At 27.9% G+C, this 24,848-nt stretch overlaps 3 protein-coding genes across 6 annotated transcripts; 1 reads left to right on the forward strand and 2 right to left on the reverse strand.

Annotated features, from left to right (window-relative positions):
- Positions 1–1,213: 1,213 nt before the first annotated feature.
- LOC123291807 (RUN domain-containing protein 1) lies at positions 1,214–4,139 on the reverse strand. The gene is made up of 2 exons (XM_044872229.1): positions 2,493–4,139; positions 1,214–1,222 (listed from the first exon to the last, which is right to left on the reverse strand). Exons 1-2 carry the CDS (start codon positions 4,137–4,139, stop codon positions 1,214–1,216), a joined length of 1,656 nt encoding a protein of 551 aa, XP_044728164.1.
- A 3,525-nt stretch (positions 4,140–7,664) lies between these two features.
- LOC123291817 (ATR-interacting protein mus304) lies at positions 7,665–12,761 on the forward strand. Its single transcript, XM_044872241.1, has 5 exons — positions 7,665–7,864; positions 7,930–8,304; positions 9,749–9,910; positions 11,125–11,365; positions 12,637–12,761. The coding sequence occupies exons 1-5, from the start codon at positions 7,718–7,720 to the stop codon at positions 12,759–12,761; spliced, it is 1,050 nt and encodes a 349-aa protein (XP_044728176.1). The 5' UTR covers positions 7,665–7,717.
- Positions 12,762–20,334: 7,573 nt separating this feature from the next.
- Positions 20,335–23,666, reverse strand: LOC123305221 (queuosine salvage protein). 4 transcript variants are annotated; one of them, XM_044886876.1, is made up of 4 exons: positions 23,624–23,666; positions 23,381–23,556; positions 21,113–21,343; positions 20,335–21,042 (listed from the first exon to the last, which is right to left on the reverse strand). In XM_044886876.1, the coding sequence occupies exons 2-4, from the start codon at positions 23,474–23,476 to the stop codon at positions 20,341–20,343; spliced, it is 1,029 nt and encodes a 342-aa protein (XP_044742811.1). In that variant the 5' UTR covers positions 23,477–23,556; positions 23,624–23,666; the 3' UTR covers positions 20,335–20,340. The 4 variants fall into 4 exon arrangements, with proteins under 4 accessions (XP_044742811.1, XP_044742810.1, XP_044742813.1 ...); XM_044886875.1 differs by lacking the exon at positions 23,624–23,666 and having other exon boundaries at positions 23,381–23,613; XM_044886878.1 differs by lacking the exons at positions 23,381–23,556; positions 23,624–23,666 and adding an exon at positions 23,086–23,156.
- Between the last annotated feature and the right edge of the window lie 1,182 nt (positions 23,667–24,848).

Below are 24,848 nucleotides of genomic sequence, written 5' to 3' on the forward strand. Positions count from 1 at the left end.
ATTATCAAACGCGAGAAGTTGAATTAAAAAAATTTTTAATTAAGATAGTTCTTTTGAAAAAAAGCTCATTACTTTCTTCTTTATGAAAAAAGAAAAACAGTTTTGACCGTCAAAATTATTCCATAAGGGCTATCAATTTATTTCTGACAATATACCTTAAGAGATATCACGATTTAACAATGAATTTAAAACTAAAACTTTCGCAATCAAATTCATGTAGGTACCATTTATGTTTTGTCAATTAAAAATTAACTGCGCACTTGGAAAAAAATGAACGAAGAAGAATAAAAAAACTAATAAATAATGAGAGATTTTCCAGTTTTCTAGTTGTTATTTAATAATGAAAAATAAAATTACAGGAAATTTTCACTATATGTTTCTTTTATTGAAGAAAGTATTAGAGCCTGTAGACTTGATCTACACAATTTTTTAACAAAATGGAAGTATAACCGTTTTTTTAAATATTAATTTAAATTTTATTCTAGTCGGGAAGTTGTTAGTATGGCCCCCAAAAATTTCAACCTTTTGTTTTTTTTCTCGCTACATCATAAGTTTAATTACCTTATCTTATAAAATAACGATTATAACTCGGTAAATTTAGTCAAATCCCTTCTCAAAAAGTATTGAGGAATGAAAAGTATAAATTTTTATTGCGTGTACTGCATTTTTTTCTTATCCAAAGAAATAAATAAAATTCCGAACTGATTTATAGGGATGGCCTATAGTATAATCTGTTAATTTTTGGTTATTACATTTCATACCCAAAATGTAAATGTTTTTCTTTAACCTTTACATATAAGTTAAATTAACTTTTTTAGTCTTTCTTAGCGTAAAAATTATTGACATAACTTAATTAAAAAAACTTATTAATTAAAATATTTTGAAAAATTTTTGAGAAAATTATTGAAATTAAAATATTATATACTATCAGAAAAAATAATAAATTATGCCATTTACTCTTCGTTCGTCAGAGGAATGAGAATGCATTGAAGATTTAGTAAATCTTTCTGGCACATTCTGCGTAATATAAATTTTTTTAAAAATTTCAAGACTGTTAAACCGATGGAGAGATCGACAATTTCTTAATATTTGATTAAAAAAATTAAACAAATAATGAAAGTTTATTGCCAGTAACCAGGCGTGGAAATTATTTGATAAAAATGAAAAGAATCATTAACTATCTCCAACATAAAAATATGATTTCCTTTAATTATCATTGTAACTAAAAAGAATAATTAATATATTAATCAGTCACAGCAATACAAGCGTAAATAGCGTATTATTAAGAGTAAAAAAGGCAGGATACACAAGTAACAATATTATGCCACAAAAACCAAAAACAACGGCTCTAGCAGACATACACAGTCAATTTTACGTACATCGTCATAGAAACAGAATGCAATACTTTTGTTTTCGATATTCATAATACAAAAGGCATGCTTCTTATAGTAATAACAATAAAAACACTTATAACTCCTAATATAATACGGATATGTCTGTATTTATATTTAATTTTGAATTACACACACAACTAATAGTTTTAAAAATAAAAAATGTTACTTTTGTATCCAGTCTCTCACTAGTATGATACAGGATGTACAATAAAATCTAGAAACGATGAAATATTTCGTGAAATCAACGTTGAACAAAAAATGCAAGTGTAATATTTTTTGAAAGCTATTTATAGTACTAAAATTAACCTTCCATATACTTCTTTTCTAGTGAAAACACACTACAGCCAGCACACACAATGTCGGATTAACCCATATCGGGGCTCCTGGGCAATGCAATTCTTCGGGGTCAAAATTAGACGGCGCTGTGTGTGATTTTTTTGAGTCTTTTGTAAATCACTATAGCATCTCTTGTAAGCGGCCCTTCTCATAAAAATTTACCGTTCCCCATTCCTTTTTTTCTCTTCATCAATCACCCGGGGCTCTTAGACAGTTGTCTAATGCTTAATCCGCTGAATACACACTGTATGGAATTGTAAATTATCCACAAAGGAATGTAACTTTGGCAACAAATGACTCATTTCTAGCTTTATTTTCACGCGAACTTAACTGAAGAATTGTAACTTTTACGAAAGCACCTTTTTAACAAACAATCAAACCTCTCAGAAAAAATTTATCTTTTAACATTTTAAGCACATTATCACATTCTTTGCATCCTTTCGATGTGATTTACTTAAATTATACGCTTGTAGTTGAAGTTACGATACTACGAGGTTACGTCGTTTTTGTATTTGGTTGGCCTAATGAAAGTCATTATTATAAATTTCCTGTTGTTTCATAAACCGCCTACGTTATACCACAAACGATAATGCATGGCACAGGTTTTTTTTCGTTAAATTACTTTCAAAAAATGCTGCTTTTTGCATTTCTTGTGGCGACATTTTTTTCTCGAGTTACACAGCCGTTTTCATACTTCATATACATCCTGTGTTCTGTATACATAATATTCTGATAGTATTTGTTATATATTTACATAAATACATCTTTGATATTTTGAAAATGTCGTACAGCCAAATCAACCGGTAAATCAAATTTATATTGTGTTAATCTATCTAAGGATTGTAAACTATCATTAAATCCAGTTTTCATAATATAACTCCATGTGTGATAATGATTTAAAATTAAATGTTTACACTGTAAAATTAAACTAAGCCATATAACTAATTTATTCGAATTTAATGCCGCACATATGAATGCCTTAAAATGTGCATCGTAACTGCGTTTATATTGACTATGTGTGGCAATTATTGAACCAATTGTAAATAGTAAATTCTGTTTATGTGATACGCTATGACTGTCTGCTAATTCTAAATTAAAACTTTGTGATAATTTACGCGCTGGTGTTGTATTATATCGTTGTCCATTCTTTAATTCATAATATTGTAATATTAATTGCCATGGATGCATTTTTCGTGGAGTTTCTTCAGCTTGCCGTGCTGCAAAACACATCATAACCGGTACAACACTAGTTCGCTCGAATTGTTCAATTAAACCATGTTGAAGGAGATCGCATATAGATGGAGCTAATTGTTTCCGAACTGCTGTAACTAACCGATTTTTTGAATCGTCATGATCACTAAAATATTCATTTTGAGATGATTGGTGGTCATCGTTAGATTGATTTTGACATAATTCCTCAATTCTTGCAACCGCTAATTCTAAACGTGCTCTCAAATCACCCCAATGATTGTAGCACGTTTTTAAATCATTTCGACGGAAATGTTCATTTGGACCACAACCAAATTGCATGACAATAAACATTTGTAACAAAGTTGCAGCTTTCTTCATAATACCAATTGTACGGCTTTTGACTTCGTCATCGTGCATACTTCGCGGTTTGGATGAAGATGAATGGTGGCAATTTAATGTGTTATGAACGCCATGGACAGGACACGAACATGTACACTGTGTGCTAGAAGTTTGAGTACCTTCTTGTAAAAATTGAATAAATCGTTCTAAATCAGCAATTTGCGTTTTAAATTGATTGATTAGTTGTTCTTTCATTTTTAAGGGTGTGATTGCCGTCGATGCGCCATCCCCGTCTGATCGATTATCAGCATTAATTTTATGTTTTAATTCATCGATTAATACACGCTGTTTTTCTAAAAAGAATTCTGGCGTTGCAGTTTCCTCATCTTTGGATTTAAACGTGAAATTTTCTAATTCAGTTAACTGTGATTTTAATTGTTCAATTAACTCTAATTGTTTATGCCGTTGTGCAAGCCGATCGAATTGAGCATCGTGACTTAATTTCTTCGGGGTTGATGTAGTTGAATCAGTAACACCACGAAATGCAAATTCTTCTAATGATTTTAGTAAATGTTCTTTTTCCGACAAGGGTGCGTCAACTACTTGACGCAATCGAAATTGAACTTGCGCAAAATGTGTAGTTAATTGTAATAACGATGCATTTAATACTTCTTGTTCTTCTTCTAAAGCTCGTAACCTTTCTAAAGGAAAACATTGAGAGGAACATAATGATGAGAAACTTTGTGTTATATTTTCTACTTCGTTATCGATATCGTTTCCCCCTAAAGGATCCCACCGTTCACCTGTTGGATGCTCATCACTTATTAATTCAAACCCATCTGAAGTTTGCTCCGTGTGTTCAGATTGAATCTCGGCCATTTTTTTGATATATTTTTGTCACTTTTAGTGACAAAGTTGAAAATTTTTGTATCTAAAAACAACAAAATAAAATTATTTGTAACAAGAGCATTTTCTAAGAATAGCGACGTATTATCGGTCATTATTATTTAAAAGAAATTCTTAAATATTCCACGATCTTTGAGGCATAAGGGAACAATTATAAAGGAATAAGGAAAATCTGGTGCGGACCGGCAGAAAAACAGGCTATAAAGAAATAATATATAAGATTTTCATTTTGCGTGATACCTATATATAACTAACTCACTTCTGAAATAACGAATCTATTTCGTTCTAACTTTTTTACTTCAAATTAAACTATGAGTATAGATACTCAGTTACGTGATTAAATTAAAATATTCAAACTCGTAGAAAAAAGTAAATGTCATACATGCGAATTTTTCACTTTTGTTTCAAACGTGCATACCAAATTTCCTGAAATTTAAAATACATATAGTATGGCTTGTATAGAATCAGGAGTATATTTCATTTTAGAACAGAGTGAGCTTGCAGTTATACTAATTTGACGCAAAGTCTGTACCACCAGCCATACCACCAGTCATATCACAAATGTGTTATTTGAGTCTTCAAAACAAGCCTTTTTGTCTAGAACTCAAATATCACATTTGCTATAAGTTAGCACGTTTCCAAATTCTTTATTTATCCTTAAACAGAGGTCCAGAGCAGACTTTTATAAAATATACTAAACCGATCTCGAGCAAAGCTATTCTTCAGGCGACCAGAACTTAGTAGCACCTAAGCTTTATCGAAAAAAATTATAATTATATGATGATAAGGATATCTATTATCACATATAGGGTACTACATGTTATTTTTTAACATACTAACATATATATATAATATGTACCACAATCGACAACTACATACGACAAACTATACGGTACATCGAATACTTTATTCGTTGCACTGTTTTAAAGCGTTATTGCAAAAGCTTATAAAAATTTAGAAGTAATAAGATAGGTATACAAGAATGGATGTTCATGTTACATATTTTTATTCCATAAATTCGTTTAATAATTCATGTTAAATATTTCGTACACTTAATTTACCTAAATCATATAAAAATATCAAAATTACTAATCAATAAAAAAAAAAAACAATAATTTATATCTTATTTTAAAGAATTTCATTTAAAATATGTTTAAATATTTCTATTTCAACGTTGTATGTTAACGTATCTATTAATATGTTAAAAGGGTTGCATATCATTTTATAAGAAATAAACTTACCGTATTTGATTTTTTATCGTTAACAAGAAAAGTGATAACAATTTTAATATTATAATAACTATCTTTCAGTAATAATTTGTGTTATGTAAACGTCAAATTGACTTTTTATTCTTTAATTACAGCAAAAAGTACATTTACATAGGTAGTTTTTCATGATGACGTCAAAATATTATTATCAATGTGGTTTTACTATCGACACATATAAAGTGGAATGCGCGTATTGGTTTTTATAAGGTTCAAAATGTGTTAAAGTTGCGATTATACAAAATTTAAAAATCAATTTATTTATTTTGTGAGTTTTTCAATATTCAAAATAAATTTAATTGTAATATGGACAAATAATCTAAGAAATGAAAGCGATTAAAGGCCAAAAGGTCGTAATTCTAAATACAATACGATATTCTTTGAGACCCGAGAAAAATATAAAAATGACCTGGATATAACTTAATTTCATCCTATCAACCATAACAATAAAAAAAAGAAATATACATAATAATGAGTAGTGAAATTGTAAATAAATTAAAAGAAACAAAATCATAATATGATTTCTAATTCCAAAAACGGGGCGAGTATTATAAAGTGCCCTGCTACACTATTAAAAAGATTAAATGAAATAGGAAGCTAAGAAATCAGAATTTGTTAAAAACTTCATTTTTTGAATGAATGAATCCTCAATGAAAGAATGAAAATTGGCGTTAAAAACATAATTTTTAATAACGAAGCCGTTATGTTTTATAAAGTTTTTTGCCACCTTCGTATTAAGCGAATTTGTTTATAAAAATATGCAATATATAACATTGTGAACAGCATTTCGGTTAAATATTATTTATCTATGCGAACTAACTATATTAGTTCTTTTTCCTATTCCTCCAAAATCTTTCTTAGCATTAAAATTCCATACTTTTTAAGCAAGAGATTTGTCTGGAGTTTATGTGCTACGTCTGGAGTTTGTCTATAACACAACAGGGGCGTATGTAGCTACCGCCGTATCAATGATATGGGGCCCAGGGCTACAGAGGCCCCCAACATGTGTAATATTTCATTTGAATTGTTTGACTAGCTCAATTTCTAGGATGGAGTGAACTTGTAATCAATAAATATTTACTTTAATTTAATGCAAGCATTTTTGTTCTTTTGAAGGATAAAGATGTCTTTTGTGAGACATCTTTATACTTCATTTGGGCCCGCAACTAATTTTGATACAGGGCCCCTCCACTGTGTTACAGAGCTACTCCACTGTAACACAAGGTGCAAAGTAAAGAGTGATAACATTAACGCGTACAAAGTGAGGTAAGTATAACTTTCACTCTCAGCAATTATGAGGATGAGGCCCACTTCCTTTTTTTTTGGGATATTTAGTATAAAACTGAATGTTTTCATTCGACATAATGGATATAATACCGGGTGTGTAACCTACAGGCATTCAAAAAGTTTAGAAAGTAATTTTTTGATATATTGCGCTTTTGGTAAAATTTTTCAATTTGTCTTTGGTGACAAGATTCCTTGTTATTTACTCATGATCACAGTCATAATATATATGACAAGTTGCATTCGCTATATGTTATAAAATAAGCCTGTGATGACAATGATTCGTTAAGCAATGCATCTAAGTATAAGAGGTATTATAGATGTTATATGAAATAGACCTTTTTTCACATTTTTTTTTTCTTTTTTTTAAATGAAAGTAAATGTCTTGATAAATGGGCTAATTTTTTCCCCCGATTTTTTTGAAGTCATATGACCGAGAAAACAGACAATGAAAATCATTAAAATTCAAATTGGCGAAAACGATCCGGAAACACACGATGTTACACGAAGGTAGGTTTGACGTCATTTGAAGTTGATAATAGTGATATATTAATACAACTGCTGACATTGTTTTGCTTGTCGGATTGATATCACAGATCACGTGTGCGGTGGAGCCAAAAAAAATCGTTTTAAAATATTTCAAATATTGTGACTTTTTAACAATTTTTTTTCATAGTGTTTTTATTGTTAAAAATGCGTAATTTTTGAGTTACAAGCTCTACTCGACCTATATTTTCTTAAAAAATTATCAAAAAGCATTTCTGTTTTTCATGAAAATTCTGTAGATAGTACAGTATTCGTGTACGAGTATTCTGTCATACTCGTGATACACATATGCCTAGATGTAAGCTGAACACTAGGTATATTTATGTAGCACATCTATGATCATCGTCGTATATACGTCACTTGTCAAATTTAATTGGTACCAATTTTTGAAATTACAAAGAAAATTATTGATGCAAATTTTTAGGTTAATTTGAAATTTTAAATGGATTTTTAATCATGTCGAAGAGACTTGGAGGTTCAAATTTTTTTAAATCAAATGAAGTTAAAAAACCTAGAATTGAAATAGAACAACCTGCTGTTAAAAATCCTAGTCCAAATGACGATGTTTGGGGTGAAGATTTTGATGAAGATATTTTGACACAAGTAATTTTATTATTGTCCTTTTTTCTGCAAAACATGTACTAATATACTAAAATAATTAATTGCAGTTAGAACAAAGTCAATCAATGTGCTTACCGTCGTATAGTGAATTCCAGAAAAAAGATCAAATAATAACATCCACATTTAAACATGATTTCGCTATTCCAAGTACAAGTAAAACAATATCGTCATCTAAAAATTTACCAGCAAATAAACCATCAATTGCTAACATTCCTCAAAAATCAACGAATAATTTTATTTTTCAATCAAACAGTCACTTGACTTTTAAAAGAAATTCAAGTATCGAGAATTTAAATTCAACTCAAACCATAATTTGTAATAATGAAGCGAAAAATGTATCAAATGATTTATTGAAAGAAATTGAACGACTTAAAGATGAAAATAAAAAACTTTCGGAAAAGTTTATCACAAAAGAAGGCGAGGTGATGTAATTTTTTTTTCACTCCAAATCTTTAAACTTTGTTTAACCACCTGGAACCGAATATTTCAACACAAAAAGTTGTTTTTCCATATCGTAAAAACTTGAGTACTTTGTAAAAAGTTTTTAAAAGTGCTGGAAAGATTGTAAACTTTAATCCATCTCTATAAAGAAAAAGATTTTAATAAATAAATAGGGTTGAAACAAAACACTTTCAGATAAGTTAGTGAATAATTCTCTTAATTCATCAAGTTCAAATTTATGGGAAAACCCTCTGTGGACAATATATTACAAAATCATTTTTCGTTAAATAATTTTAAACAATGAGACACTGTGAAATCTCTTCATTCTAACAGATCATTAAAATTTTTAACCGACTTCAAACAAAAACGGGGTAGGTTATCAATTCGGCTGTATTTTTTTTAATGTTTTTTACCTCTAAACTTTTGACTGGGTGAACCGATTTTGATGATTCTTTATCTATGAAAGCTGTCGTTTCCCGTGTGGTCCCATTTCATTTTGGTTCAGTTCTGACAACGGCATTCATGAGAAAACCATAAAAGTCTTAAATTTGCATTAAGTATGCACGAAAGAGGACAAATAACTCAATATCACGCCAAGCGATTTCGATTTTTCTTTTTTCTTGACAAATTAGTTAGTGTACTTCAGATTCACTAAAAAACATAAAATAAAAAAAAATTTTAACAAAAAGAAAACCGACTTCAAAAGAAAAACTTTTCCAAAACAAATTAATACGCACTAAAAAGTAAAAAATAACGATAATATAATGTAGTTAAAATTATTGTTATTTTTGGAGTCGGTGTCAGCCAAGCTAATGTAGCAAACTGTTTTGTCAGAGTTGTTTCCTTGACCAACACCGACTCCCAAAATAACAATAATTTTATCTATATTATATTATCGTTATTTTTTCACTTTTTAGTGCATATTAATTTGTTTTGGAAAAGTTTTTCTTTTGAAGCCGGTTTTCTTTTTGTTAAAAGTTTTTTTATTTTGTGTTTTTTTAATCAATTTATTGCAATTACCACATTTGAATTCTTTTATACATAAGAAAATAGTTATTTATGAAATGATGATAAAGTTACAGCTACGACTTAAATCTATTTTTTATAGCTGAATCTACAGCAATTTTATGCAATACCAGAAAAAACTTAAAAGAGTATTCTCTCAAATTACGTCGACATGGTCTATAACGTTACCAAATCATATATACTATGCGTTTATCGAATTGTTTCAACCCTTTGAATTGTTTGACAAGCCAAATCGCTCAAATTTTCAACTCTACCAAAATTATAATTATTAAAAACAAAAAAACCTACCTTTCATATTAAAAAGAAATTTTTATATGTTTGTGCTCTTATAACCCGCGGACACTAGTCGTACTCAAAAAACTGATGCTTTAGTTTATAATTTTGACTTACTATTTTTAGGTAACAATTTTACGAAATCAATTGAAACAAACACAGAAAACAATTGATACTATACGAATTGAAAAAATGCAATCATTGGAAAAACAGAAAATTGAATGGTCTGAAAAAATATCGGCTTTAAATACTAATTTAAATTCTGCTAAATCTGAATTAGAAATTAAGGTAATTCTACAAAATTTTATTTTTGTTAAGAGTAATAGGGAATATTCATGAATTTTAAATTTGGTTCAAATATTTTTCTTCCGTAACTTTCATGACTGGACATTTCAACTAAACCATTATTTTAGTAATTAATATCTTTTTTATTACTTAAAATTAATTAATAAAAGTATAAATTCATTGAGGGCATTTAAAAATTTCTAAAACGGAAATTCAAATTTTTATACAGACGTGACATCATGGTACGGACTTGTTAAATTTGTTGACATACTGTATGATATTAATTACTTACATTTTATATGGTATTTCATTAAATTATACTATTATACGGCTTTTTATTAGAAAACTTAATAATAACGAGTGTAAATTCATTTTTTTAAAGTGTAAATTAAACATTGAACTTTCACCAATTGACAGAACACGTACTCATACGTCATCAACTGAGAGCGCCAAAAAACTGCGTTTAAATATCTCAAAATTATAATGTATTTTAAATTTTTTTTACACTTAAATACAGCATTTTTAAACAGTATTTATGTTTTTTACTTTGTTATAACGGCGTAAACAATTAATTAAAAATATAAAAAAAATACATGAATATTCCCTATTGATAAATGGAATTTCATAATTTAAATAAATAAAAGGATGTAAAAAATTACACTCGATTTACAAAAAAACATGTAAAAATTTGGAACAAAAATTAGTTTCATAATAATAAGTAAGATTTTAATAATTTTAATTAAAACTAAAACTTAGCAGAATGTTGTTACAGGATATAAATCATTTTAAAAACACTTCTAAATACAAATTTTTTAATATTATGATTTTTCCCTAATGCTAGAGTTGCCCATAAAAGCTATGGAGCTATATAGCGGCCGTAATGAAGCGATTTTTATACAAATTATTTATATGGCATTTATTATTTTTCTGTCGCTTAATATCGCCACCGCTTTCCTAGGTAACTTTCCTTTTCTAAGGCATTATTAACTCTCATATTATCTCATATTATTAGGTGGAGCCCGTAAGAAATGATAACTATAAAATATTTTATGTATTTCTTCAAATTATATGCAGATATTAATAGTTACGACATTATTTTCTATACTGTCAAATAGCCTATTGCCGTGGCAAATACAATTTCTAGTTAAAACTTAAGTATAAAAAAACATAATTTTACAATCCAACTATTAGTAAAATATTCGTTTTAAACTTAACAGAATTTGGAAGTGATGACATTAACAAATCGTTGCAGAAGTTTAGAAAGTGCTACAGTGAAAAAAATTAATATTTTATCACAATCACAAGCTGATAATGGATATCGACAAAACGATGATTTTTCGTCACGATTTAATGCATCATTCACTGGCAATAGTAATATCAGAAGACATATATCACTCAGTACAAAGTCTATTCAAACCCAAAACATAATGAAAGTATCACGTACGGATATGTTTACATGTAAGTATTATTTTTGAAATTACTATCAATGAGTCTTGTGACCACAAAGACCATAGATTTAATAAAAACCGAAAAATTTCCATGTTTTTTAAAGTTTTTATAACTTGAATTATTATTATTCAAGTTATTATATCTAATTTTCCAATATTTATTTTTCATGAAATAGTATGAAATCGATTATCTAGTCTTTCTTCTAATATCTATCAACTAAACAAATTTTTGTATTCTTAAACGTATTAAAATTGTTATAAGTTCGACCCGTGAGGAATTCCGCAATGCGGCACTCGTAGCTAAAAACAGGCTAGAGAAATAATATATAAGTGAAACAAAAATTTACTTTCTTTTGTTTATAGGCAATTTTATTGCAAATATGCAAAATTCCTAAGCGGTACATTTTTAGATCGTGGGTCTTATTTTTCGTCAGTAGTCAGTACGATAATAAAGCTTTGATAAAGGAATAAGGAAAATCTCACGTGGGCAGGAATAAACAGACTAGAGAAATAATATAAAATATTAAAGATTTACGATTATTAATATTATTTGATTTCTATTTTACGTGTTTTTGGAATAATATAACCCAGTTAGATATATTGTGTCAAGAGATATTCCAATTAAAGGACTAAATATAATAATAGGGAATATTCATGTATTTTTTTTATATTTATAATTCATTGGTTACACCGCTATAACAAAGTAAAAAATATAAATACTGCTTAAAAATGCTGTATTTAAGTGTAAAAAAATATTTAAAATGCATTATAATTTTGAGATATTTAAACGCAGTTTTTTGGCGCTCTCTGTTGATGACGTATAAGTACGTGATCTGTCAATTGGTGACAGTTCAATGTATAATTTACACTTAAAAAAAATGAATTTACAACACAGAATTTACACTCGTTATTATGAAGTTTTCTAATAAAAAGCCGTAGAATAGTATAATTTAATGAAATACCAAATAAAATGTAAGTAATTAATATCAAACAGTATGTCAACAAATTTGACAAGCCCGTACTTTGGTGTCTCGTCCGTATAAAAATTTGAATTTCCGTTTTAGAAATTTTTAAATGCCCTCATTGAATTTGTACTTTTATTAATTAATTTTAAGTAATTAAAAAGATATTAATAACTAAAATAATGGTTTAGTTGAAATGTCCAGTCATGAAAGTTACGGAAGAAAAATATTTGAACCAAATTTAAATTTCATGAATATTCCCTATTAAAGGACTAAATATAATTATTATTATTCTCACTTATTTATAATATTCTTTCAGTTTATCCTCTAAGAAAAGAAATACCGGAAGATATTTTTAGATTACATCCAAACATAAGAATATTAAATGATAATAATAATGTAAATATTCAAAGCTCGAAGGAAGATCATGAAGTTGGTAAATAATTTGGATAATTTTATTATTTTAATAAATTTTTGTTCGGATCACCTATTTAAAACCAATTTTATTATATTTTTAGATGGTAAAAATTTAATGCCAGAATTTATTACAAAATTAGAACATAAAAAAAATTTTTCATTGGAATATATTTTTCCTGAAATAAATAATTTAATTAGTTTATCATTGGAAGAATTAGAATCTAATAAAAATAATTTATACTTCAATAAAGTAAGTACCTTTTTCCATATAAGATGTTAAGAATTGACTTCATGTGTGCAATAGGGTATTATCGTTAGTCAAAAATAAATCTTGAAATTTGAAAAAAGTTAAAATTTATGTAAAAATATACTTAAATATTCTGATTTCGAGTCATAAAAGCACATTTTTCTTTTAAAATATTAAAATTAAAAATCGTAATTTTTAAACTTTATATCACGTGACCTAAAACGCGGGTAAGCCCTGCTGTGATGTCATAGCGGAATGAGTCATAGTTCATAGACCATCAATTAGTTCAGTGTAGACAGCTGGGTATAATATATACATAGATAAGTATTTATATTTATTATAATCAGATCTCTATGAATATATCTGTCTAACTTATTTGTGTTATTTCATATAATGATACCGATGTTACGTCATCAAATTGGATACCCGCGTTTTTGACAGTTTAAAAGAGTTTTAAAATTTAATTTAAGTTTTTGGCAAGAAAGCGTGTGCATTTTTCCCAAATAAATTTTGTTTGGCTTTTTATTAGCAAAATCAACATTTTGAGGTACTTTTTCAAAAATAGTAGAATACCCCATTGAGTGTAGCATTTGTATACTGAATAATAACTGCATTTGCATTGGTCAACTACATATTAAGATTGTGTGAATTTTCGTATATTTGTTTAACATTTGCATTCGTAAGAAACGATGCGAATTTTAAGAACGAACTATTCTATTTTACCAACTAAAATAAATTTTTTTTTCAGCTTATACACGCGTGTCAAACGTTATTGTTTAATATTACAAATTTACTAAAAACTGAAAAAAAGAATGTAAGACGAATATATATTTCATTAAATGATCGATATTATATTAAAAATGTACCAACAATTTCATCACTATTTAATTCAAGGTAAATTAAATAAACTTAAGATGTATTTTTACCAATATATGAAAGAACCTTTGACGATGAAATGTTTAAATCGAGGTATAACACTGCAAGGAGGTGAGCGACCGCTCTTAGGTTGATAAATGTATCCAAAAAGTACCTATTAAATGAATGTCAAGTTGATATTTTGTTCCCAAAAAATAAAGTAAGAAACGTTTGCTTACAATAATAGTCTTGATTCATTTCTTCATGTTCGGTTGGTCGTCTTTTTCAATACTAATTAAATAAAATTATTCTTTTTCCTGTAGATAAACGGATCAAGTGAATAACAGTGGCCCACTGTTTTCCGAGACTCAGGTCTAAATTAATTTTTTTATGTTATTTTCGATTTTCATACTCTGTCCAGGCTCATTTTAACCGTTGAAATGAACCATTTTTCTCCCTAAATCGCAAAAAAACGCTTTGAACTCCCATTTCACCATTTTCAAGGGTCTCGAGTTTAATTTTTTTTGTTACTTACATCCCAAACTAACATTTCCACCAAGTCGATGCCTGTTAGTAATTTATTTGTCTCAAAAGAGTTTTAGAATTGTGCTAAAAAACCATCTTAATTCTATTTAATTAAATAGCATCAAATATTTAATTATTTTTTATTTTTTACAGACCTATAATTCAAAATGAATTTGGCATCATTGTTCGGCAATATTTAATGATAATAGCAATACTTGTAAAATATAGCAAATATTTAGCTAATTATATATTTGGGAAAACTTTACTTAATTTAAGCGATGATTTAGAATTAAATAAAGAAATTATATCATTCAAAAATAATTTTGATGATGAAAATTATTTATTTTTAAAAATTATCAAAGATATAGTTTTAACAATCAGAGATCACGTAAGTTATTTTGTATCATGTATAAATAGTACAATCAAATATGTAACAGATTAAGGAAAATGCAATAAATCACTAAATTTTTTCTAAAACCTGGTGGAATGTGTTTCTTGGATATCAAATATCATTCCTAAACTATGATTTAGTTACGCAAATGTTTCTATACGTTACAATAAACTGTTAATGAAATGGAATGGTCCATGTAAAAGTTGACTTAAAAAATTAATAACTAGGCAACTTGTATTACGTATATGCTACATATATAAGATTGTGTTTTTCATGGCTGATATGTAATACAAATTGCCTATTTATTAATTTTTGAAGTCAACTTTTACATGGACCGTTCCATTTAATTAAAAATTTATTGTTTATGAACAAGTAGAAAAATTTGCACAACTAACTCATAATTTAGTAATGATATTTAACACATTCCATCAGATTCATATTCAATTTAATATGTTCCTTAATTAGGCTGGTGAATACTTAGCTTTAGGAAGTATAGAACTATTAAGAAGTTTAAATTTTGTAAAAAATAAAATTGTCATATCGATAATTTAAAACAGCGATGAGTTCTAGTTTGAATTAACTTTTAATTTTTAGGATTTCTCAAATAATTGTTGCGGTCTATTAATTGGAATTATAGAATTATTAACAAATTGCGTTCACAAATCAAACTTTGACAACTTAAGGTAAGGAAATAAAAATGGAACACAAATTTCTGTGGTTTCTAATTTAATTTGTAGCTTTTTCTCTTATCAGTTGTAAAAAATCGTCTTTCCAATGACCTGTTGAGTGTAGGTCAATAATAACAGGGCTTCTATCATAATTATGCCCCCTTCGAAACTAAGAACTTTCATTAGTGTCATTTTTTGATTGAATACTCCCTTGGCAAAATAGTGAAGGTGACATATAAAAATGAACACTCTGTATGATACTTTATATTTTATTGTTTCAGTAAAAATTTAATTTTCGATATAATAAAGAATGTTACTTTTTCTTGTCCACCGCCGGCAGTTTTATGTTCAATAACAAAATTATTGAATAGATATTCATTTAACAAGGATTTTTCAAGACAGCTGTGTTGTAATTCAAATAAAGATAAATTTTCTAGTAATGAAAATAAAATTTATTTTGATGAAGGTAAGGAAAAAAACTGTAATTAAATTTAGTTTTCTTACTCAATTAATTTTTCAGACTCATGTCTTTTACAACATTATTCAGTTCAACTGGATGATTGTTTACACAAATCAGTGACAAATATTTGGATTACAATGGAACAACTTGAATACCTTACAGTATTTTTTCATAATCAATATTTAGCCAATAATTGGACGTCGTCAAAAGATGAGTTAGTATTTATATATTGATTATATAAAGCCTAATAGTTCTACTAAACTTAGTATCGTATCTTGTCACCACATTTTTATTTGGAAAATATAAAAAAAAAGTAATTTAACTTACTTGCTTATCGATGATGAATTTAATGGCGGGGATGGGAGTCATCAACATAAATTTTAACTAGGCACTTTCGATGATGCTGCCTTCTACAACAAGTTTATAGTTTACAGAGTCCCTCGATAATCTTGCTCGTTAAGGTGAGAAATTTCCGAAAAAATCAAATATAAATGTCAGTTTATATCAATATTTTGAACGGTACAGCCTCTACAATTCGCGGATTCATAGCTGAAATTTAGAGCATTAGCCTGTTCGAAGTTCCAGCTGTATGTGTTTAATTTTTCTATTTGACTTAAATATTTAAGAAATGTGTTTGTCAAAGTAATTAAACGATATATATCAGCCATCTAAAACGCAGTGGGTTGTAAGGAAAAATGATTTCCATGTATTATGAAATATAGGTAAAGTTATTACACAAAAATAGAACTTTTGTAAATAGAACTTTTTGTAGAAACCCCTTGGAATATTTAGAATATTATAATTTAAAAAAAATTGTATTTATTTTGTCACACACAATAAAAAAAATCGTCGAATGCGAATAAATGAAACTACTTATTTACAGTGTGTCGCATTTAAGATGAAGACACCCTCATGCTTTCGTTATTTATAGGAATATCGATTTATCTACACAGGGTATTTCAACAATATTCTCAGTTAATAGACCTTTTCATTTCAATTACGATTCATTATTGTTTCGGACAGACATTAAGTTGGATAAAGATATAAGATATTTGTCATTCATTTTATCACATTAGTTTTTTATCACAAACTGTCCGAAGCAAAAGGTAATCACTTTTTAAAATAAAAAAGTCTATTGTTTATTTTCACTTGTTGTTTATTTTTTGTTTTAGATGCCAATGTACGTTAAATACTATGCAATGCTTTTTTAACTTATTAAATTGCTCTCTAGTCTACTACAAAAAATATAAGCTTTGTTTTCAAGGTGAGTCCATAGAAATTTATGATACATATTTTAAAATTTGGCAGTATATGATATTCCAAATACACTTGGAAACACTAAAACAAAATTGCCGTCTTATTTTTTACAGTAATTAAATAATAACAATAATAAACGGATAATCAAACCTAATATTATAAAAGCAAATCAATTTTTGAGATATAATAATGCTACTTTTACTTCCATACAGATCTTTTAGTAGGTAATAATGCTTGCCACAAGACTAATGAAAATATATAATCCAATTAATCTGCGAAACGGATGACAAAATAGCTATCAAAAAACAAAAATACGTTGTTATAGAATAAAACAAGCCAAGAATCACAGCGTTTTTTGAATTCATCGTGTTTAGCATGTGCTACTGTGTACGAAAATGCATGTTGTCAGTCGGTGATCGGATATTTTAACTTTTTATACCATGCATATATGTAATATGCAAGGTATATTAAGTTTAGTCCCAAGTTTGTAACGCTTAAAAATATTGATGTTATGAACAAAATTTTGGTATAGGTGGTCATAAAATCACCTAAATAGGCCATTTCCGGTTGCCTGTCTGTCTGTCGTCTGTCCGTCTGTCATCACGATTACTCAAAAACGAAAAAATATATCAAGCTGAAATTTTTATAGCGTTCTAAGGACGTTATAAGTGAGGTCTAGTTCGTAAATGAGCAACATAGGTCAATTGGGTCTTGGTCGCGGGTCCGTAGGACCCATCTTGTAAACCGTTAAAGATAGAACAAAAGTTTAAATGTAAAAAATATTCCTTATAAATATTATATATATATATTTTTTATAAATTACCAACATGTTTTGAAAAATTCCATGGTTAAAATTTTCACAGTTCCTAATGTACAGATTTCTGTATATAGTTTTTCAAAAAATATGGAAGCAATCGAAGAGCTAATTTGAAAAAAAAAATCGATTCTGATATTTTAGCTAGGTACTGACTTTTAGTCAGGTACAAAGAACGTACTTCGATCCACAGCAACAATTGGTCAAAAAAAAAAATCAAAAAAGCGTCAAATGCAAAATATCAATGCATTCCACATTAAAAAATAGTCGAACGCATGCGATTGCTATATCCCTCTCATTATTTATTTGGCTCAGATTTGAGCTAACATCAAATAATGTTACTATATTTTATACGAAACGAAATATTATTCGTTTACAGCTCATATTTTTACAACTTGCTTGCCCAAATTTGCCTCACTTTTTGAAATTCAAAAATAAAAACATTTTTAATATTTTTCAGAACGAAGAAATCAAACCCATATACATAATATTTTTAAAATGGCTGTTAACATGTTACATATATTTTCATACAATAAGGATACTGAAATGTATAAATTATTTAAACTACATCGACAAAATGTTCATATTTTAAAAGAATTAAGTAGTAATTTTGAATTTGAAACACGTAAGTAATTCTTAAAAGACCACGCAGCTTCCTTGTATAAAATGGCTTTCGGACAAATCTTTGCAAAAATACACTAGCACCAGGACTCGAACCTCTTGGATTCATGCCAAGTGCCTTATCTAATTTGGTATCATAAATTATTTAACCGAACCGGGCTTTAACGTTTAAAATTGTATGCAAGTTAGAAGCCTTTACATTTGTTTCTAATTTTTTTTTTAAATTTAATTAAATAATTTGACTTATTTGTATATTGTGAATAATATTAATGTGTTAGTAATCTGGGGGACTAGACTGTGACTTATAAAAAGTACACACAAAATTTGAAACAAATGTAAATTTGGTTTCTTAATAAAAATATGAGGTTTTTTATCACTTATATGAGCAGTGTGAACCTGTATGTGTATACTATAAACACATGAAACATAGCGATAGTATAAGACGCTAAAATGTTACACATAATTGAGTCACTTAAGTATAACAGAAGTGACGAAGTTGGCTACGTCCTAGATCAGATTTCTAGAGGACCCGGGTTCGAGTTCCAACTTCTGTGTAATTTTTCGTTTCTTTCTATGTTTAGATTTTACTAAACGCACTTAATTGTCCCAAAGAATCGTGCAAGGTTTTTTTTATTAAATAAAATTGTAATTAATCAATAATTTTCTATTTTAGTAAACATGTTAGAAGAAATGGAAGCGGATAATAATTATCAAATTAAGCTAAATAAAAGTGAAATATTTCACAAAGACGAAGCTACACAAATATCAAGTGAATTATTTGATAATTTTTTTAGTTTTGTGTAAAATAAATATTTGTTTAATAAAAAAAATTTTATTTTAATTGGTGAACGTTCAAAGATGGAAGAGAGATAACTCATAAAGTATGTTAGTTATTGATAGCACGTATCACACTAATATTATTAAGAGGGAAAATGTTTTTTTGTAATGGATAAACTCAAAAACTACTAGACTGATTTAAAACATTTTTCACCAATTTAAAAAAATAAAATTTATGAAATTGAGAACAAAAAGGGAATAAGTGAGGGTAAGGGAAAAATAAAGATTTTAATATCCTAAGAGCCAATCTACTTATGGGATTTCAGCTTTCAATCATATGGCTTACATCTTACGTTTTGACAGTTAGATACACATAAAAATAATGTAATATGTAAGCGAAAATCGTAATAATATTCGCTTCTGTCTTACCGAGAACTGAATTGATAACAATTTAAAGATCTATTCGGTTAAAAAAACTTTAAAACCCAGGTTATTTTAGAGAGGCCAAACTTTGAGAACTTTAAAGTTTGTTTTCGAGTACATTAGTACAATTTAATTGATTCGAATTTATAAGTTTGCTAAATAAAAGTTATTTTAAAGCAGAGCTAAAAAATCGAACCAATTAAATTAAACTATGTGCTTTAAAAATGTACTTTGTTTTTTTCAAGATTAATTTCTCTAAATATATATTATATTGTATATTACGATATTAAGTCTAAGAGAAAATTTCATTTCAACGTAACTTTTGAAATACCGAGTCGATCGGCTACCGTGTTTTAGACTCAGACATTTAAGTTTCTAGCTATTATCTGAATGTCTAAACTTTTGTTCTATCTCTTACGGTTCACAAGATCCGTTTGAGTTATCGTGCTGATGGACGAACAAAAGAAAATTGGCTAATTAGACTTTGATATATTTCATATATAGGGTATAAAAACACAAACATAGTAATACAAAATAATTTATTGAATGGTTCTAAAAATAATTAATATTAATAATATATGCTAATAACTTGATGGAATGGAACTTCCTGTAATTTATGATTAATTTTCCTACGTAAATCCCACAAATATTGATCGAGTAGTATAGAATTAATAACAATATCTGGTTTTTCTGTTTTAAGCCAATTTTTTAATTGCTCAATAGCTTCGATACTACATCCACGAATTTCTATTTCCAAATTACTACCCGGCATTAATATTTGCTTTTCATTTAAAGTGTTTAGAAGTTCTGGTGAATATTCGAGAACATTAAAATAATTCAAAATTTGTGGAACACGATAATCTGCAAACATTGTTATTTGATCAATGTCATAGAAATTGACTAATTTTGATAAAAAATTATCTTCGCTACAATTCAAATAAAAACATGACCAAATATCAGCTACTAAAATTTGAGCGCGTTTATAGAATGATATTTGGTAGCCGTTAAACTGACTTTCATCCCGAAAACACTCGAAGTTTGTTACAATGATTTCCAGTAATTTCATAGCTGAACCATTAGCCATTTCTAAACAAGTTTTAAAAGTTGAATTGAATTCTTGCATCAAAATTGTTCCTACTTCGTGTAAACAATTTGTTCGTTCTTTGAGAAGAGGAACTGTTGCACAATTTTCATCTGGTCTTAAAATATAAGATAATTGTTCTTCAGTAATTTTGGAATAATAATTCGGATTCAAAATATCAATATTTTCCTGAAAAATAATACATTAAAATATACCATATATATATATTCCAAACAAATCAGAAAGTTTCTCATTATACCTCCATTGCCCGATTAATAGCAGCACATAGTGCAAAATATCCAACATAACCATTAACAGTCCATTCTGATTTGCCATTTAGTTCATTTTTTGGTGTCCAAAAGCAAAAATTTAAAGTATCAATTACAAATATCCAATCAATTGTCCATGGTTCATTTGGTTTAGGATGTAGCGATTCCTCACAAAAATTTGATTTTAATATATCATCATTTTTTAACATGGTCGATATAAGCTGTAAATTTTAAATACAAAATTATTAAAGTAATCAAAAGTTGATTGGATAGTATAATTATAAAACAGTCTGTGTTTTTTCTTTGTGTTTACAAGTAAGTACTCAAAATTCAAACTTATTCTATTGGGAAATCAATAATAACGCCAAGCATAGTTGTTATAAGCAGCATATATGCAAGTTATAAGCAGCATTAAATCTTAAAAAAAGCGGTTATAGTCTATGGATTGACCAGACCATTAAAAGAATATATATGTTTTAGTAGACAGTTCGTTCATACATTTGGAAAATATTGTTGTACATTACTGTGGTTTCTTAATATACATCTATTTATCCAACGCCTGCTGAAACCCAATTTAAGGTTTTTAACGTAGTTTTTTTTAAATCTCCAGTCGCATGGTAAAATAATTTTTCCAAAGCTGTTTCGATTTTTTTGTGCGAGCTCTTAAACTTAAACTTTTTAGCTCTAAAATGGTGAAAATAGTCACTGAATTGATAAATGTAATTGGAATCGGAATTTTAAAATGTAACGAAGGAGCGCTTGAATAACAAGAAAAGTATGCATTCTACTATTTTAATCACTCTCCGGATGTTGATACAAAAATCGGAAAATGCTAGTTTTATTAATGAACGGTCTTTTATTTTCAGGCCACCGGCTTTGCAGAGTCCTTCCGTAAAGTGTAAAAAAATTTTTTTTGACGAAAAAATTAATTTTAGACTATTACCCTCTGCTTAGAGAGAAAGAGGTGTTATGATTTTAATGTGTTTTTGTGTCTGTGACATTGTAGCTCCCAAACAGATAGACCGATTTTGATTTAGTTTTTCTTGTTTGAAAGGTGATTTGATTGAGGGAGTTTTTAACTATGATTCAAGAAAATCTGTTCAGTTTGGAAAGATTCCTAGGGAAAAACTGAGTCTACAGTCCCTCCAAATTGAGATAAAGCGTTGAAAAATTTATATGTAAATTCGGATATTATCTAAGAATTGCCTATTGAAGTTACCAATTTTCAGGCCTCTACAGTTACCAATCTCCAGAATAACCTCTCACTTCAATAGCAGACAAACACTTCCATAAATGTTTCGTGTAAAATCAACAAAATTATTCCGGTATGTACATTTGCTCTTAACTTTCATCGTGAAAAAAATACTAAAAACTTTTTTAACATAAAAGGACTGGAAAGGGCCCGGGAGTTAGCGCTATCAAAAAACACTTCCCGTAAGCATTCACTCTCTAACTAATACTTAATACTAATACAGATTTTCAACTCTAACTCAATTTGGTGTAGATGTAGAGGTGCATAGTCTTTAAAATCGAGAACAACATGATATTTCGGCAAATAACAATTTTCCATCAGACTGTCTTTTCGCTAAGTCTAATATTTACAGAGCAATTTATTTATTTGTTTGAAGTTATCTAAAATAAAAAATTCGAACAAAAAATAATCTGATCAAAAATTGTAATAAACTATAATTCCTACAGCATTGTTAGCTATAAAAATTTATGTTTTGTCCGTTAGATTAAAAAGGACTTTTCTTATCAGAATTCTGTAATAGATTCATTGTTTATGCTTCACCCGTTAATTTTAACCCTTTATATATATAAAAAAAAGCGGAAAATAAAATGGATATAATTCCGAAGTTTTAATTTTTATTTGAGCATATACGCAGTTTTAACTTTTAATTGATAAATTACAAAAAGATACACATAAAATATACAAAATTAGCATACATAAAACATTAATTACTTTAACTATATGCAAAATAAGCACAATTTGCATAGCACAACAATTCTGAGTGAGATCCACAGGCCGTATCACACCATAGTCAGTCACCAATTAATACATTTTTTACCGTTGGCATTAAGACGTCTATATATTGTCACATGGCCATTGTAAGATGTTAAACGCACAACTAAATTTTAAATGACTTTATACATAAATTTTTAATTGTCACATAGACATTTTAAAATGATAAAATCAAAAGTAGAGTAAAAAAAATAGGTTTGTATTTTCAAGGATATAAATATTGGTAATTACCTACCATTTTTCCCAATTGTTGAATTCCGTCTGGTGATATTTTAACATTTTTTGAATGTTTTGAAATGAATTGTCCTGTTTCCTTTGGATATAAAACCATTTTATAATAATATTTTTGTTGAAATTTGTTTAATGGCTCACAAAATGAGAGAATGCACGTGTTTTCTTGCACCTATTATGCTATAATAATTGCATAATATAATAGATCAAAATAGCATGCGCATATATTGTTTATACCATTTCTTACCTACAGCTTCAAACTACAGGTGTAGAGATAAGATTATTTTACCAAATGGTAATTTGAAAGTACCAATTAATTTTGGAGGTCAAATTTTTGTGATACTAATTACATACGATAATTAAATTTAAAAAAATTATTCAATTGTTGTTAGACCTGCAATACAAAGTGGCATATAATTGTTGTCTTGAGTATTATTATTATAGTTGCGTTCCGAACAAAATTTAGCGTCGCGTGCGGGAATATTTACTTTTATGCTCTATATCTTTTTATTATGTTATTAATGAATATTATTTTTCCCTCCATGGTTATATTATTTATGTAGTAATATTGCCTATATTTAATTCTCAAATCATTCAAAATAACAAGGCGTATTCTCTTTTGTGCGGTCGTCCAAATATGTATATTTTTTTCTATAGTTAGTAAGAGATAGATAATGTATGAGCCCTCAAAACACGCATTGTTATTTTGATCAAAGTTCAATCACATTGATCAAAATTGCATTGCATTAAATTAAAGATGACATCGGTCAGGGCCGGATTTAAATTTCTGCCGCCCTGGGGCACTTTAGAAAATGCCGCCCTATGACTGAAATTTTATTTTAATAGTTTTGATACCTTATTTTAAAAAAATTAGAATAACTAATTAATTGCAAAAAATTTATTATGTATTACATATTATTACTGTTCTTTTAAATTAAAATTAATTAGTATTATTTGATAATTCTCCAATTTTAAGAAAATTCATTGATCAATTAAAGTTTCTGTTATCAAAAAGACATACATAATTTGAAAATATTTTTAATTCTTCAAAAAAACTATATTAATTTATCAATTCCAGAAAACAAAAATATCAAATTTTATTTTTGCAAACCTTTATGGAAATAAATTAATTAAACTATTTTAATAGTTTTCACTTAAATTTCCTATATTATAATATACAAAATTTTGATTTGATACATAATGCATAAATTATATTTCTTGAAAAATAAAAAGTTTATTTAAAAGAATTAGTTAATTATATATTGTATAGAAAATATTTTCTCACATTCCAAATTTTGCCGCCCTAGAAAATTTGCCGCCCTGGGCACTAGCCCCGACTGCCCCTAGTGTAAATCCACCTCTGACATCGGTGGCATTTTTACCATGCATACATCAAAGACGTAGGAAACATAGGAACGGAGTATAAAGTTGTAAAATACATTTGTATAATACTCTCTCATTCTCTGGTTCAG

This window comes from Chrysoperla carnea, chromosome 1 (genome assembly GCF_905475395.1).
Source record: "Chrysoperla carnea chromosome 1, inChrCarn1.1, whole genome shotgun sequence".
Lineage (NCBI taxonomy): Eukaryota > Metazoa > Arthropoda > Insecta > Neuroptera > Chrysopidae > Chrysoperla > Chrysoperla carnea.